The sequence below is a fragment of the Biomphalaria glabrata genome, chromosome 6 (assembly GCF_947242115.1).
Source record: "Biomphalaria glabrata chromosome 6, xgBioGlab47.1, whole genome shotgun sequence".
Taxonomy (NCBI): Eukaryota; Metazoa; Mollusca; class Gastropoda; family Planorbidae; genus Biomphalaria; species Biomphalaria glabrata.
Window position 1 is genome coordinate 43,190,099 of NC_074716.1, and position 16,469 is coordinate 43,206,567.

General features: G+C 37.3%; 2 protein-coding genes across 2 annotated transcripts in view; one reads left to right on the top strand and one right to left on the bottom strand.

Annotated features, from left to right (window-relative positions):
• Nucleotides 1-9,023, top strand: part of LOC106079806 (myophilin-like) — a 31,136-nt gene extending 22,113 nt beyond the window's left edge. The window contains exons 2-4 of the mRNA XM_013241014.2: nucleotides 5,293-5,429; nucleotides 6,777-6,999; nucleotides 7,372-9,023. Of these exons, the coding sequence (XP_013096468.1) occupies nucleotides 5,293-5,429; nucleotides 6,777-6,999; nucleotides 7,372-7,548 (537 nt within the window). The 3' untranslated portion in view covers nucleotides 7,549-9,023. The remainder of the gene's footprint in view (nucleotides 1-5,292; nucleotides 5,430-6,776; nucleotides 7,000-7,371) is intronic.
• A 2,056-nt stretch (nucleotides 9,024-11,079) lies between these two features.
• The window catches only part of LOC106079892 (protein dissatisfaction-like), a 38,687-nt gene continuing 33,297 nt past the window's right edge, over nucleotides 11,080-16,469 (bottom strand). The window contains exons 6-7 of the mRNA XM_013241147.2: nucleotides 14,778-14,997; nucleotides 11,080-13,464 (exon numbers count right to left, since the gene is read on the bottom strand). Of these exons, the coding sequence (XP_013096601.2) occupies nucleotides 13,217-13,464; nucleotides 14,778-14,997 (468 nt within the window). The 3' untranslated portion in view covers nucleotides 11,080-13,216. The remainder of the gene's footprint in view (nucleotides 13,465-14,777; nucleotides 14,998-16,469) is intronic.

Consider the following 16,469-nt stretch of genomic DNA (forward strand, 5'->3'; position numbering starts at 1 on the left):
CATATGTCGCTTTCTCCGCCTCCTCAATTTGATATTTCTTTGGTTGCGTTGATGTCGTTGTCGTTGTCTTGCTTTCCTGTCGATCAATGCTGATGGCAGCGACTTAGCACATAAGAAGGCATTGTATTTCATAGCTGTAGTCATCAAGACTGTTGATCTAACAAGTTGCTTCAGCATTATTCTTCGATGGGTGCTTTGCGAATGAGCTGCAAGTCCACTTGAAGGCAAGTTGTCAAACACGTCATCACCTTCATCCGAGTCTGGAGGACTCGACTGTGGGGCAGGTTGATAACATTCAACGTGCAAAGGTCCATCAACTTCAGCATCAGTTTCTATTGTAATTCCTGGACTATCACCAGGGCTTCTCACGCCTACCTTGATAGCTGTACAAGCTTCTGTTAAGTCTAGAGCTTGTTGGTGTATTTCTTGGCATTCACAGTCTTCTTCTAAAGCTACGTACGTACAGTTCTTGTCAAACACATAGTTGCAGTAATCAAGCTTCGAGTTCCTCTCGTAGACACTGGCAGATAGAAGACAGAAGTCTTTAAGGCCCACAGCAACAGGCTTGGACGCAGACCCAACGTTGTCTTGATCTGTTTGGCTGGTTGAGGTACTCATATCAGGTTTATCTGTAGCTAAAGCTTCGGTCAAACTATAGGTCTCTTTTATTGTTTCTTCAGCGGTCTCATTCTGCTTTTCGTTGAAACAGAAACAGCTACCGTCTCTTTTCATTTCTTGTTGGCCACATTCGTTTGGTTTGCTATCACAGTCACAGACAGCACAGCCATCACCAGCATCTTTATCGTAATTGTCTGTATCGCCACATTCTTGGTTGGACAATTGTTCGCTGTTCATCAATGGTGTAGCTCTTTCATCTGTCGACTCAATCTGATACTGCTGAGTGTTCAGCAGCTCATTAATCATGATTCTCGTTTGATCTTTTATTTGTTCTTCTGTCTTGTTGGGCGTGGTAGCTATTTGTTCATTTTCATTCATGGCTTTGGTCAACTGGTTAAATGAAGAAAATCTGGTGTTGATTTCTGATTCTATCTCCTTAATGCTCTCTTTCACCGAGTTCATTTTGTATTGCAAGGTTCTCAGGAGCTCCATCGTATTAGGTTTGATTTCAAATTGGCAAGTGTCCGGATTCTCATCTTCCTCCAACAGGGCTTGTCTGAGACGTGCTGTTAGCGTTTCCTTATTTCCGTTAAGCTGTAGACCTCTTTCTCGAAGCTCTTGTCTAAGTTCTTTCATGTCAAGTTCAATAAGAAGTTTGATGGAACACATTCTAGCCAGCAAGATCCCACTTCTGACACCAATTGTTACGTATTTCTGAATCTTCTGGCTAGAAGTATTAGTTGGCACACAAATAAAAACACAGCAAAGAACTTGACGACTAAACTTTCAGTTTCATATAACTTTAATGACTATTAACTCTAACATTACTGTAACATGTAGCGTAGAAGACTGTACAATATCTGTCAGTTTACAGTTAGCTATACTTCGTTGCACTGCATCTCTTCACTTCGTTGCAATTCATCTCTTCTCAACTTTCCTCGAGCCGTATTCCACAGAACAGACCAACGACACACTTCCCAGTGTCGCTCCAGGTCTCCCAAAGCTGAACCAAGTCGTACTCAAGTCTACCGAATCAGAGCCGCACACGTCTTACATCGACTGTATCGACTGTAACGGCTCAAGTCCACTGTAGTTCGCTGTATAGACTTTAACGACAGTAGTCCACTCCAGTTAACTCTACCCTAGTTAACTTGCATCGAGTCGTACACATTTCTCTTCCACAGAGCCGCACACGTCTTACATAGTCTGTATCGACTGTAACGGCTCACTCACGACTCCATACGACTCCATACGACTCCATACGACTGACTTTCACATTAACTTTCTGGCTTATATAGAGTCCCTAATCGCTTCTCCAAAGTTGCACAAACACTCCTAGTATTCTCTGGAATAACATGTCAGGAAACGTCACATCCTGTCTTTATTTATACACGTAGATTCCAGAAAACACTCGCTGCAGTGTCATCAAGTCGGGGTCACACGTAGTGACCTTTATCTGTCACTGTTCATTAGTAACTGTCCCCCTACTTAGATCTGTTCGTCCCCTGGAACAACACGTGTGGACACGTCACATCCTGTCTTTGTTTGTACATGTAGATTCCAGGGAACACTAGCTGCTGTGTCATCTCGCCGGGGTCATACGTTGACCTCTACCTATCACTGTTCATTTGTAACAGTATCATATAGTGTTGTAGAGAGACAGTCCTATGTTTAGATCTGCTCGGGAAGAAACTGCCATTCACCAGTCATTCATACAAGACACTTCTTGTGCTCTTAAACAAACACGGCATGAAACCGGCAAGTGTCAAGCGCGCACGTACATATATAGTCTCTCACACACACTGGCACTGGGAAATATTAGATTCCAACTCCGAATGTTTGTTGTGTATTTTAGTCTAGTTATACGTTTTTGGCATTCTTTGGGATTTCATAGTCTCTATCTATCTATCTATCTATCTATCTATCTATCTATCTATCTATCTATCTATCTATCTATCTATCTATCTATCTATCTATCTATCTATCTATCTATAAATATAGTTAAAGCTTTCTATAAATGTGTTGAAGTATGAGCCTTGGTGTTTATTGACTCTGTAACAATGAAACCAAAGAGAGAAAGAAAGAAAGAAAAGAAGCTAATGTTCTTAAAGTGTGTATGTATGATCACGTGATCCCTTGTTTAAACATAATTTGTTGGGCTGAGCACTTCCCCGATTTTATCGGTTTCTGTTGAGTTCACATCGCGAGTTCTTTGATCCGAATCTCAATATGACTGGTTAAAATATTGCTTTATAAAATCACCGAAAAAAAAAAGCCATCAGAAATGAATGCTTGATTTTTATTGAATCTTGTGATTTCAAACAATATGGTACAATAAAGTGTTTAGCATCTGGCTGCCAATGAATCTATAACTTTTGAGAACCACTCTGCCAAGGCGCCTCCTACGCGCCCTTCCTTCTCTTCCCTTCTTACCCCCCCCCCCCAATGAAACCACTGACAGGAGTATGTCAGAATGACTCATTTGCCAGGAAAACTTTGGACTCGTTTGTGAGAGAAAAAACCGCCATTTTTTAATCAACTAATTGCTAAAATAGTTTGAGGGACGAAAGATTACAAGAATATGATATACACGTAGTCTGATAGAGAGAGAGAGAGAGAATGTTTAAAGTAGGTTATTTGAATAATCAGAGCAATTCTGAATGATATATCAATATACATGTCTACGATATTAAGTATTTGTTGTCACCAATGGCATCTTATCTTATATCTTACACATGTTACTTCAGAAAAGAAGATAATTAAGTGGCATTATATTTTTTAGGGAAGTAAAACAAACTATTACAGTGTTTTTTTTACTTATTTATCTGTATCATTCCGCCACTATCGATTAGTTGTCGCTTTAGATATGTTGAATGCTGTGTTGCTAGGTAAGAAGCACAAAGTACTCGATTCTAACCAAATAGCATTTCTTGGGAGAAATGTAAAGTAGCTTGTCAAAATTGTATTGTTTTCGCTATTGATATGTTTGGTTTTGCTGGAGCAGGTTGAGTTTTTCACTAATTATGTACTACCACAATCTGTGTTTTTTTTTCAAATAGTTAATAAAATGATAAATATACAATATTAACGTAACTTCTTCCCGAAACGTGCTGACGTGTGCAGCTATGTTTTTATTTCCCTTAAATATCAGTATTTAGAACTATCTCGAAGTGCAGACGTCGACATGCCTGACGATGTGAAGGGAGTTTTCTCTTTCAACTTTCGTGCAGTTAAGAAAAATGAAAGTGTCATGTCACGTCATGAATGAAAAAAAAAAAAAAAAAGAGTTAAGTTTGAGTTTGTTCACGTGACCAGCGGTGACGTCTGCTACTGTGTACATTTAGGCTTGCGCAAACAGACGGGGTCAACTGTGTATTTCCTCTCCTTCCACACCCTGTACTGTGGACCAGGCACAGATTCGTTGGGTAGACATTTTTTTTCTCTTCTCTCTCGTTTGTACTTGTGTCAAGTTCTGTGGGATGGTTTTAATGATGAGTGGGACACCTGCCTGTGGTTTCTTGGTCTGGGGGGGAAGGGGGCGTTTGTTGGCTCACAGCTGCGGGATGGAGGTGGAAGAACATCACCCCTCCTTAACCCATCCTCTGCAAAGTAACCCCCCCCCCCCCGTTTTTTTTTAAATGGCAAATTCTGTAATTTCTCTTTTTGACGACTTCTCCCCCCCCCCCCCTCAATAATAGTCCTTTTGTATTCTTAGTCACACAGTGAATTATTGTTTCCCTGTATGCATTTTCCTGACATTTCACATGTGAAGAGCTCCCCCTTTGCGATTTATAGGGCAGATGATGTTAAGGTCATCTGTTTCTTGAATAGGACGAACGGTTGAAATATTGAAGCTGTACCCTAAACTCCTTGACCGGTTTGAAGTTTCAAATATTCTGTAATAACTGAACATTATTAAGTCCTACCTGAAACCTCCTGCACAACAGCAAGAAAGACACAAAGATAAAGGCACATTTCTCGTTCCATATGCTAGGATAAATTTGTACAAAATCTCCTTCTTCCATAGCGCTATTAGAGCATGGAATGGGTTACCTGAGCCTGCCAGGAAAAACCAATGACTTGGCAGAAGTAAATCATTTGTTAACATGCATGACTAAATACATGACGTGTAAGATGTAATCATCTTCTTTTTTGAAGTAACGTCTGTATCATATAAGAAGATAAGGGATGAGAGTGGACACCATCGGGATGACACCCTAAGCACATACCGCAAAGCTAGTCAGTCCTTGATCCATTACGAGTATTAAAAACCAGGCTGTAGATGAATACCAGACATTATTTAGGGAACTTTAAAGGGAAATTCCCAAGATGGAATCAACTTTGAAACCCACCAATCAAAATAAATCTCATCCAGCTTCATAGAGAAACTAATTCTTTTAAAATTTCAATAGCATTTGATTAAAACAAAAATTAATATGAAGCAAGATAATATTTTGTGGGTCCCTTATCAGAATTTTTGGTTTAAACTATGTTGAATTCAAGGACATTGTGCCCTATGTTGTAAAATGACAACACAGGACCACTAACTTGGGTTCATGTCTTATAAAAAGCTGTATTCTCTTAAAATTATGTGTCAATATTATTGGAACTGTTTATTAAAAATAATAATAATATGAAATAATTGCATGAAAACAATTATCTGTATGTTCTCAGATGGACAGTAAATGGGACAATGACCGTGCCAGAGTAGCCATTGATTGGGTTGGAAAGAGAATCGGTGAGCATTTGGAAACAGATGGTTCAAAAGAAAGTGTCTACAATCTCTTGAAGGATGGCATGGTTCTTGCTAAGTAAGTATTCATATTAATTTTAGGTCATCAGTTAAAAAAAAAACTCACAAAGTGGCATGTGTACAAAGTTGTACAAGTCCTTTTTAAGTGGTATAAATAGAGCAATTATTTCCAAAATACATTTTATTGATAAAATAATCTATACATTTTGTATTTTATTTGTCCAAAGACCATTTTTGACTCCATATCCTATCTCTTGACTCCATATCCTATCTCTTGACTCCATATCCTATCTCTTGACTCCATATCCTATCTCTTGACTCCATATCCTATCTCTTGACTCCATATCCTAACTCTTGACTCCATATCCTATCTCTTGACTCCGTATCCTATCTCTTGACTCCATATCCTAACTCTTGACTCCATATCCTATCTCTTGACTCCGTATCCTATCTCTTGACTCCATATCCTATCTCTTGACTCCATATCCTCTTACTCTTGACTCCATATCCTATCTCTTGACTCCATATCCTCTATCTCTTGACTCCATATCCTATCTCTTGACTCCATATCCTATCTCTTGACTCCATATCCTATATCTCTTGACTCCATATCCTATCTCTTGACTCCATATCCTATCTCTTGACTCCATATCCTCTATCTCTTGACTCCATATCCTATCTCTTGACTCCATATCCTATCTCTTGACTCCATATCCTATCTCTTGACTCCATATCCTATATCTCTTGACTCCATATCCTATCTCTTGACTCCATATCCTATCTCTTGACTCCATATCCTATCTCTTGACTCCATATCCTCTATCTCTTGACTCCATATCCTCTATCTCTTGACTCCATATCCTATCTCTTGACTCCATACCCTATCTCTTGACTCCATATCCTATCTCTTGACTCCATATCCTATCTCTTGACTCCATATCCTATCTCTTGACTCCATATCCTATCTCTTGACTCCATACCCTATCTCTAGACTCCATATCCTATCTCTTGACTCCATATCCTATCTCTTGACTCCATATCCTATCTCTTGACTCCATATCCTATCTCTTGACTCCATACCCTATCTCTTGACTCCATATCCTATCTCTTGACTCCATATCCTATCTCTTGACTCAATATTCCATCTTTAAATTCCACCTCCCACTGTCCTAAATTTCTTTTTTTTTTTTTGCTCTTTCACATCAAGGATTTAACACTCACATGCACAAAATGTTAGTTGGTATATTGTGGTGACTTGCACTACAAATTTAAGTCCATTTTTAATATTAGACTCATCTGCCAATATGTTTTGTTTCAATTAAGCAGCAAACGATCTTTAGCTTTAAGCAGATTTGTAAAAATGTTCAAATTAAAAGCATTATTTTCTTTTTGTACGCACCTCCAGATTAGCCAACTGGGTGAGACCAGGAAGTGTGGCTGCTGCCAAAATGAGCAAAGCCCCATCTCTGGCCTTCAAGCAGATGGAACTGATTGGGATGTTCTTGAAGACAATTGATGAAGGAGAAGGGGGCTGTGTGAAGAAATCTGAACTTTTCCAAACAGTCGACTTGTACGAGAAGGTCAACATGGTGCAAGTGATTACAACATTAGAAGCTTTGGGCAGAGCAGTAAGTCTTTTGGTGCATTTTAGCATGCATTTATACACAATTACCACTGTTAGCTGTTTACTTGTGGGGGGTGGGGGGGGGGGCTGTTAGGAACAAGCCTGGGGGCTTGATGTGTTTTATCACTCTTTGTTTTAGAAAGCATTTTATAAACAATTTCCGACTCATTTGGAAGGGGGGGGGGGGAAATGTCAATCATAAAGGGAAAATACTAATAAGCTTCATAGAGATTAAGAACTTGAGTATCATGTGATGCAATTATGTCAAAGAAATACAATTTAACATCATTTTTATTGAAATGCTTATCATTGAAGTTGACAATGTCTTTCATTTGTTTTGTTTGAATGCTCTTATAGTATTGCTTTCCTTTCGCAGATGTTGACACAAGGCAGGGAAGGTTTCGGCAAAGCAGAGTCCAAAGGTCAGACCCATGAATGGACAGAAGAACAGCTTAAAGCTGGACAGAATATCATCGGGCTCCAGATGGGCACAAACAAGGGAGCCAACCAGAGTGGACAAAACTTTGGCAAGACAAGGGCAATAGTGGACTAGAAACACATACACATTGAAAATCTATAGAGTAGTCAATCTTTCAACTAGTTACCACCACACACACACATCTGTTAGGGAATGACGCTTTCAATTACCAAGTTTTGGTATAAGTTACCTGCTTCTAGTTTTAAAATTAATCGTTGATCTCTGCTTTTTCATGTTGAACTAGAGATGAAAATTGTTTTAAGAGTTAAATCTCGATGATAAGATAGGCCTACAATATCTAACAAATAATCGGACCAGAAGCCATAATGTGAAGCAATGTTTTAACAAGGGTACTCTATATTTTTACTCACTTTACAACTGCAAGCCATTCCTCAACATTTCGGGACCAAACTATTTTACAATCATCTTTATTATCATGTTCCTTTTTTTTAACTTCCTGCCTTTTTTTTTAACATAATCATTATGTTTTTTTTTTAACTTGATGACCCATTTATGGTTTTGCCTATGCATACATCATTTATATATAGATATAAGTTTATATCTCTGATATATTTGTATAGATCGACATTGGAAAATTTTTTACACAATTTTTCCTTGTTTATAATAGAAGAAATATTTGATCAAGACATCATGACATTGTCAGAATATTTTTTCAATTAATTAAATTTTTTTTTGTGTATGTAATAAAGAGGAAACTGACAAAACAGGGCATAAGGTTTTAGCATGGACGTAATACGTTATTTGTTTTAACATGTTCCCAATACATAAGTGTGATAGATTTTTATGCAAGCATGTTATGTTTGGGCAGTTGCTTATTAATGCACGGATTTTACGGAAGACACGTTTATACTTTTATGGTGCTTAATTTTTTTTCTTGTTTTACCATGTCACTGATAACTTTCTAAGTCTATGTAACAAAAAAAAAAAAGATACACAATCTTGCAAACATTGATTTAAATTATTTTGTATATCTAGTTTTGTTTTAAAATTAAGGTTCTTGAAGTTTAAACTTGTACATAATAAATAAACATAATAATAAAAAGAAAGTAAAGTTTAATGTAAGTATGCTAAAAATGTTTATCGAAATGTTTTGTGAACTTGTCAGAATTTTATTTTGGGATGAAAAGATGAACCATTTCTCATACCAAATACATAAAAGTAATGAACTTTTTGTGCTTATAAAATTATAATATTTAAATTGAAAGGAATCAGTCAATTTCCCAGAATGTTATTGTCAAAGGAACCATTTTGTGACACTTTGTATGAGTAGTTGATTGGATTGTATACCAGCCATTGATGTAAGCAATAGTTATTTATACAGTAGTCCCCATTGGAAGTTTGTTTGATGTAGAAATGTAGAACTCTTTTGGAAATGAAGCCAAAATAAACTTAATTTCTCACTTGACATTTTTGGAGCTGATATTTTGAAATTTGGGTCTTAAAGGGAAGTAATCTTCAGGCAATTCTTTTTATTATAATGTTTTTTGAAGACCTAGCAATAAAGCTACTGTGACTTAAAAAAAAAAAAAGTTTTGTTGATTTGTGTGTATGTGTATACTAGCCTTATCAGACTTCAGTAACATCTAAACATTTGTTTGTTTCATTTGGACACTGCTTTTAATATGCTGACAGTGGAGCAGGAGGAATTGATTATGCATGAGTCAGATGTGTATCTTATCCACCACTAGAAATGTAACCGTAGAGAACCACTGCATACTGAGACATTTATTATTTCAAAGTCTGAGTCATGACAACTCTGTATCGCAACTTTCTTGTTTAGAACATGCCCCCGATACTGTGAGGACATTCTTTTCAACATAATGAGATTTCGTTTTCACAGAAGCAAGCTGTGTCGCTTTAAGTAGCTAACCTGTACATACCGCTGTAGCAACATGAGCACAAGAGTCAGCTGGAGCACCCCGCTGTCGTGAGTCACGTTCCAGAGTCGGCGTCACTGTGTTGGTGGGCAATCTACCAAAACTTGATTAGAGGAATGAGCATTCTGTCGAGTCAGTAAACAAACGTCTGCTACAGCATGTTAGTGCCTGCTCCAAGTCATGGACTGTACTTGTGTCCGGTACTGGTCTAACAAGTCATGGACTGTACTTGTGTCCGGCACTGGTCCAACAAATCATGGACTGTACTTGTGTCCGGTACTGGTATACACAAAGATGCAATGCTTTTTTTTTTATGTTCCGGATGTTCCTTCAGAGTTGAAGATAATTATTTCCTAGTCCAAACCTCCCGCAGGACGACGGGGGATGGGAGCGGGCAGGGTTTGAACCCGGGACCAGGCAGACGTAATAGGAATTGAAATGATAATTGAGACTCTAATTTCTACAGGTTTTCATAGACCTGAGAGTGACCTATATATTTTGCGGTAGTATTAAACTGAATGCTGTTTATACAAGCTAAGAAATGTGTTATACGTGCAGACAAATTTAAAAAAAAATTGTCAGTACAGCAAATAGTAATATATTTATTATTATCAAATTGATACTGTACTTTCTTAGAACTTAAAAAAAACAAACAAAAAAAAAAACAATTTGTATCCATAAAGAAAATATATTAAAAACAAAAAACAAACAATCTCTCAAATCTCTTGACTAAATGGTCAGGTGAATAAAACATACAAACATCTGAAGTATGTACACTTTAGTATTTCTTTCTATTTAAATTGGTGTCTAATTAAAGGCTGTTTAATTTATGATGCATGTAAGGGCTAGGACATTGGGGTTCTGATTGGGCTCACATGATTTGCTACTTATTTATTTGTATTGTCTATTTGCTGTCTATTTGCATTCGCAACATGGTTTTCTGGTTAAGTTGTAAATGCAAAGCGTGTCCTTTAAAGTATCATTCCCTTTGTCTCGCTCACACATACACACACATGAACTCTTTAGACAGAGAAGACAGGGAACAACCATCTTTCTTTCAGCAAAAAAAAATCCTTCCTGTTTCTCAAGGGGTCCAACCTCGTTCTTGAATTAGAGATCCACAAAGATAAAGAAGGATTCCTTGTTCCGGTTTTCCGAGGAAGTATCTCCATCGAGTCCTCTTCATGCAGCCCCGATTAGTCCTTCGATTGATACGTGGCCATGATGGCTTCAGGATTTAAAAGATTTCCTTTAAATAGCACGGCTAGCATTTCCTAGTTTTTGTAACAGGAGTAAATTCTTCCGCGTGTCTTTCTGTTGAGTATGCATACACCAGAGTTAACCAAGCTTGACAGATCATGGTCAAACCAATCTTAAATCTAGATTTGAATCCAGCATATTTAGCCACGTAGCCAAGCTATCTCCCGGTCAAGGAAGTTGAAGAAACATTGTTTAAAGTACATATAGGAAGAACGCCTACCCTCCTTCTTTCTGAGAGCCGCCTCTGGTAATGACACTAAGTTGAGTTTCAAGTGGTGACATCTGTTTTAACAATTCTTGTCTAAAGTGGTGTCTGACTTCGTCGTCAACCACGTACTTACACATAACTGTTATCGTCAAATCCTCAAGGACTAACTCTTGGTGAATAGTTATGAAATCTAGCTTAATAGTATTATTTAAAAAAAAAACTATAAAACAGTTCCTCATAGATAGTGTACTTTTATTAGTGTTGTATTTTACACAATTCATATTGCTGTATAGTAGACTATATCTATCTAACAAGCAAATGGTTTTCAACACACTTTTGTATGGATCCGAGATCTGGGATCTCCACAGATGGCATCTAAGGCTCCTCGAACGCTTCAGTCAAAGGTGCCTCCGCTCCATAATGACAGAGAGAGAAATGTTTGGACCCAACTGGGCATCCATCTTCTCATCTGATAGAAGGCATAGAGACAGAGATACGCCCTGGTGTCGTTTTAAGAGTCACATTCTTCCCAAACATACTAGATGTACAAGACTAGAATCATATTTACATTTTGGTTTTGAAAAAAAAAAAAAAAAAAAAAATAACCTCTTGGACATGCTCCATCAAAACATTACTTAAATCAGTGGGTCACAAAGGGGTGCAGGGAGTGCGGGCCGCACCGGGTGACAGCGACCCTAGTGACGCCACTAACTTAAATTAGTTTTACGGGAATAATAAATTAATCTTATTGAAAATAGAAAGAAAAAAAAAATTCAATAATTTATATCTTCTTAAAGAGTACGTTTATTTTTATCCATACATGCAGTGGCGTTGCATCGATAGGGTGTCCTGACTTAGGAGGTACTTCATAGCTTGATACTTCAGTTTTGAAGTCCATTTAATATGTCAAATAAAATTAACCAATCAGGTTTCATTGTAATTAAGTTCTGAGGCAGGGTGGTACCCTTCTCCACCTCCCTTGTCTATCATACATGTACACATATTTATACATAACATTGTCATTGTCTCATACATAATTATTGCTTTGAAAGCCGTATTGCAGCTATCTACGCTGACCAAGTAGATGCCTAGATTTGAAGAACATGAAAATAAGTATAAATATATATGAAAACGTATCCAATGGACACACAGATGAAAAACATGGTTTACTGTATTGTGCTCTCTCAAAGTCTGTTATATAGTTTTTAATTCTAGCAACAACAAAGAGAATTGTTTACCAATAGCTGGGCTGATGGGGTGGCTCGTTGGGCTGATGGGGTGGCTCGTTGGGCTGGTTGCGCGCCTCTAGCCTATATTTTCTTAGAGCTGAGTTTGAACACGTGACTGACAGACGATGAGAAGATATTTAATTGTTAAGAAAGTAATATCTTATGTTATGGCTCTTCCGCGGTGTTGAATGCAAACAATGAAATAAACAGGAGGTAACCTTCAACCAAATCAGGAACACCGGCGAAATGCCAAAACAATCAATATACGTGGTCGACGCTAGTATTAAACAATAATAAACACTTTAATACTTAAGAAGGGATCCGTCCAATGTCTTTCAGTAAAGCCGTATATCTAATACTTGTTATTCCTACTGTAATATACAAAGCGTCTTGTTTGTAGCGTAACTTTGAGCGTTCTTCTTTTTTTTTTACCTATCTGTCACGTCATTTGTCACTAAGTAAAACTTTCCCCTTATTCCCGAAACAAATACTAAATCCTAATCATGTTCAATATTGACAATGATGTTTTCTTATTGTAGTTTTATACTAGGGGTGTGGTGGCCGAGAGATAAAGCCTTGGTTTCCCAACCGAGGTGTTTCGAGTTTGAATCCTGTTGAAGGCTATGCTTTTAAATTTCAGTCCAGCCAAATGTAGCATGTAACTGACAACATAAAAAAAAAACTAAAGCCAAGTTAAAATGTTGTTCTGGTCACATGATTCCCTAGTTAACCGTCGGCTAAGGACATAGAAAAGTTTTAGATCCTCCTTCCCTTGGGTTGCAAGATCTGAATTGGGGCTTTATTTATGTTCAATCAGTTTGATATAGGTTTTATATTGATTAAAAAAGTCAGTTATAAAATTATGAAGTTAAATTCTTTAAAAAATCTTTTTTAATGTAGGCATTCACCGTTTGAAGGGTAGATAAAGACATTCTCCTAGGAAGTCCATGCTGCTGTTTGGTCAACACTGACAATGAGTAGAAGAAAACATCAAAATTGTTCAGAAGTTGAGCTGAATATGAACACCAACCGCACCAAAGAAATTGTCCAATTCATTGTTCATTGAAATGTATAAATCTGCGCACCGAAAAAACTCACAAGCGCTGCGTCGTGGTGTGCACTCATAAGCGTGTGCACCGAGCAGACAATCACAAGAAATCACCGTGCACAATGTTCCCGACGAGTTTCTCGATGGAGGAGGAAGCCAGGAGGCCTCTGAAGAACAGCCTCTCCACCACGCTGCCGTGGATCGTCTGCATCTTGGACAGGAGCATCAGCAGACGACCGAAGCGGATCATTTGCCTGGGGTAGGTCAACTGGATGTGCCGGTTAAGCATGAGCTGGGCTTGATCCTGGATTCCTTGGATTTGACTCTTGTCTGCCAGGCCGGACACGTCTGAGTATTGGAGAAGAATGATAACAATTTTAGAATCCATCGAACCACAAATATATAAAGGTGAAGTTGAATCTATTTCAAAGTATCTTAAATTTTAAACACGTTTTTAAAAAGAATTTTCGCAACCTAAGAATCGAAATCTATAATTCTACTCTTTTGTCTTATTTTGAAATAAAATGGCACACATTCAATGAGTTATCTGGCTAACTTTTGCGGTACACAGATGAAAAGAAGGAGTACCATTTGGGTCATAGCACGATTACCCAATTTATTGATAATAGCCTAAGTATACAGTTGATAATAGGATGAATACAGCATGAGTACTTGAGTATGCCAAACAAAAGCGTAACTTAATTAAATTCGTTCCTCTTGACACTGTCTTCACTGTATCTTGAAAGTGACATATCAAGGCAGAGAAAGTAAAACTGCGATATTAGCTCGAATGGATTTCCTCAGCATATTCACCACTCTCAGACATAGATGTCTGCGCTGGCTTGATCATGTACGCCGTGTGGTCGGAAGACGAACTAATCTCTAACGTCATCTTGAGACAGAATTATAGAAAAGTCTCCGCCCGTTTTGTGGATGTAATGAAAATTGATCTTAAAGCTATAGGCATAGATGTAAATTATTGGCATAACTTTAGCCCGCATGACTAGATTGACACGAAGATAAAAAGGCACAATCCATGTTCCATATGCTAGGACAAATCTGTACAAGTGCTCCTTCTTACTAGCGCTTTTAGAGCATGGGATGGGTTGCCTGAGCCAGATAGGAAAACCAGTGACGTGGAAGAATTTAAGTCATTGGTTAACATGCATGACTAGATGCATGACGCGCAGGAGTAACCATCTTCTTTTTCGAAGTAACGTCTGTATTTTATAAGATAGGATAAGAAGAAATGCGTTGGCCATAATTATTTTCTTTATAAGATAAGGCTGCAGTGTGTAAAGAGGAGTGATACAAGCAATGGACAGTGATATAGCCCTGACCTCAGCCTAGAAAAATAGAAAAAGACTGGCTCCTCCAACACCCATCTCAAATATGGGCTCTACATTCAGAAGAGATCTTCAGGGGGTCGTTTTGAGACTAAAGGTAGCCTGCTAAAAATGGCATGTAATTTAAAAAAAAAAATTCTTAAAAGTTAGGGTGACTTATTATTTATTTGAAGAAATGGTGGCTTTAACTACAATAAGAAGTGGGCTCCGAAATTCCAAAGCCGAAGATTGTAGTTGTTTCAAACGAGAATTCATACTAGAACACTTCTATCCATGCTATATCACACTTGTTTTGAGTTAATTTACGCCATATACCTGGTTTAAATAGAGCAATCGCTTTGACGCACGTGACTTCGGTCGGATCAAGGGAGAGCTCTCGGATCCTGGCGATCATCTGACACACGGTCACACAGTCGTCCAGGTCAACGCTGGACGTGGCGAGCTCTTCTCGGGAAATGAGATGCTCAACCGGAAGTCCCCACTGCACAAGTCCGAGCAAAAACAATTCTTTCCACGCTGAGGCAATTAGAAGAGTCTGAATAAAAGGGAAATAACAACATAAAATATGTTAATTTACAGAATTATTATCCATTTCTAAAAAGCAATATTCTTTATTTAAAATAAAAATATAATAACAAGGTTACAAAGACAGTTTGTGTGGAAACACAAACTCAAAATCGGCCCCCCGAAGTGGTACAACCAGGCAGGTAAAAGGCAGGTATCAATATTTTCAGAGAGAACATTAGAATTAAATTCTATCAAAGACAAATGACAAAGAAGAATGGGGAAAGAAGGTTGACAGATCTTGTGTGGTGCCCCAGCGGTCCAGCAGGCCAAAGGATAGGTGAAAGTGAATATGTAGTTCGATGCAAAGCTGGCTTAACTGTCTTATAATGAATATCTAATTGCTCTAATTGTTTTGTAAAGGGTCAATCTCTTATTCAAATCATCAATAGAAGAAAAAAAAACATTTCCGTAAAAAAAAAAAAAAAAAATTCCTTTAGTTAAGTGTGTTATGACTGACGTCTAGCACCGCAGTTTACACTATAATATGAAAACCTACTTATTAATTGTTGTTTTAAATTATGTCCGACTTATTTGCATAGTAAATAGATTTTTTTCTCATTAAAAAAAGTTAACATTTTTTTTTTTGTAAATGTAGTATTTAATATGACCGAACTTACATAACTTAGCAATACAATTGTAAAAAAAAATATTTTTTTTTGACCCAAAATCTAAAACCATTTGCATAAATGTGTTAAAAAATGGAAAATTTCCAATCTCCCTTACTAAAAAGCCTCCAGTGTTTGTTACTATTAATAGTAAATTGTTGTAAAAGTGGTAAATTTTTTATAAAAAAACAGCTGGCATAATTGATCTAAAAAATTAGATTTTTCGCTTTCAAAAAAATAAAAAAAGTAGCCGTTGCATCAGAACTTTGAATGAATATTATGATATCGGATTTTCACTTTCTTTTCTAGTTTACGAGATCTAAACGGGACGGACGGAGAGACGGACAGACATTCCACACAAAACTAATAGCGTCTTTTCCCCTTTCGGGGGCCGCTAAAAATGCATGCTTTGAATTTTTAAAAAAGCACTAACGAAAGACTTAGAATATTTTAATCTCTTAACAAAACAGTCCTATTTTTTTTTCCCCTTAAAAAATTAACTTTAACAAAAGAAACCCTGCACAGATTGACAAATAGAACCAGATGCATTAACATTGGTGTTAGTGTTTTAAGCCATTCCCATCCAGGTTGCTCGGCTGTCAGATGGCTATATTAGGTCCACATTAAAGTGTGGTCTCCATGGACTCACATCAGTTATTTAACCCAATCTGAAACACTTCAAACTCGCTGTTACATTTTTTTCTATCAGTTCAATAGCCTGACCTTTTTTTTCTTTTTTTTTTTTTAATTTCGTTTTTTGTAATTCATTTTTTTTTTTTTGCATAATGCAGGTTATAAAAACTATGTTAATTGTGTAATATTTTTCTTTTAAATG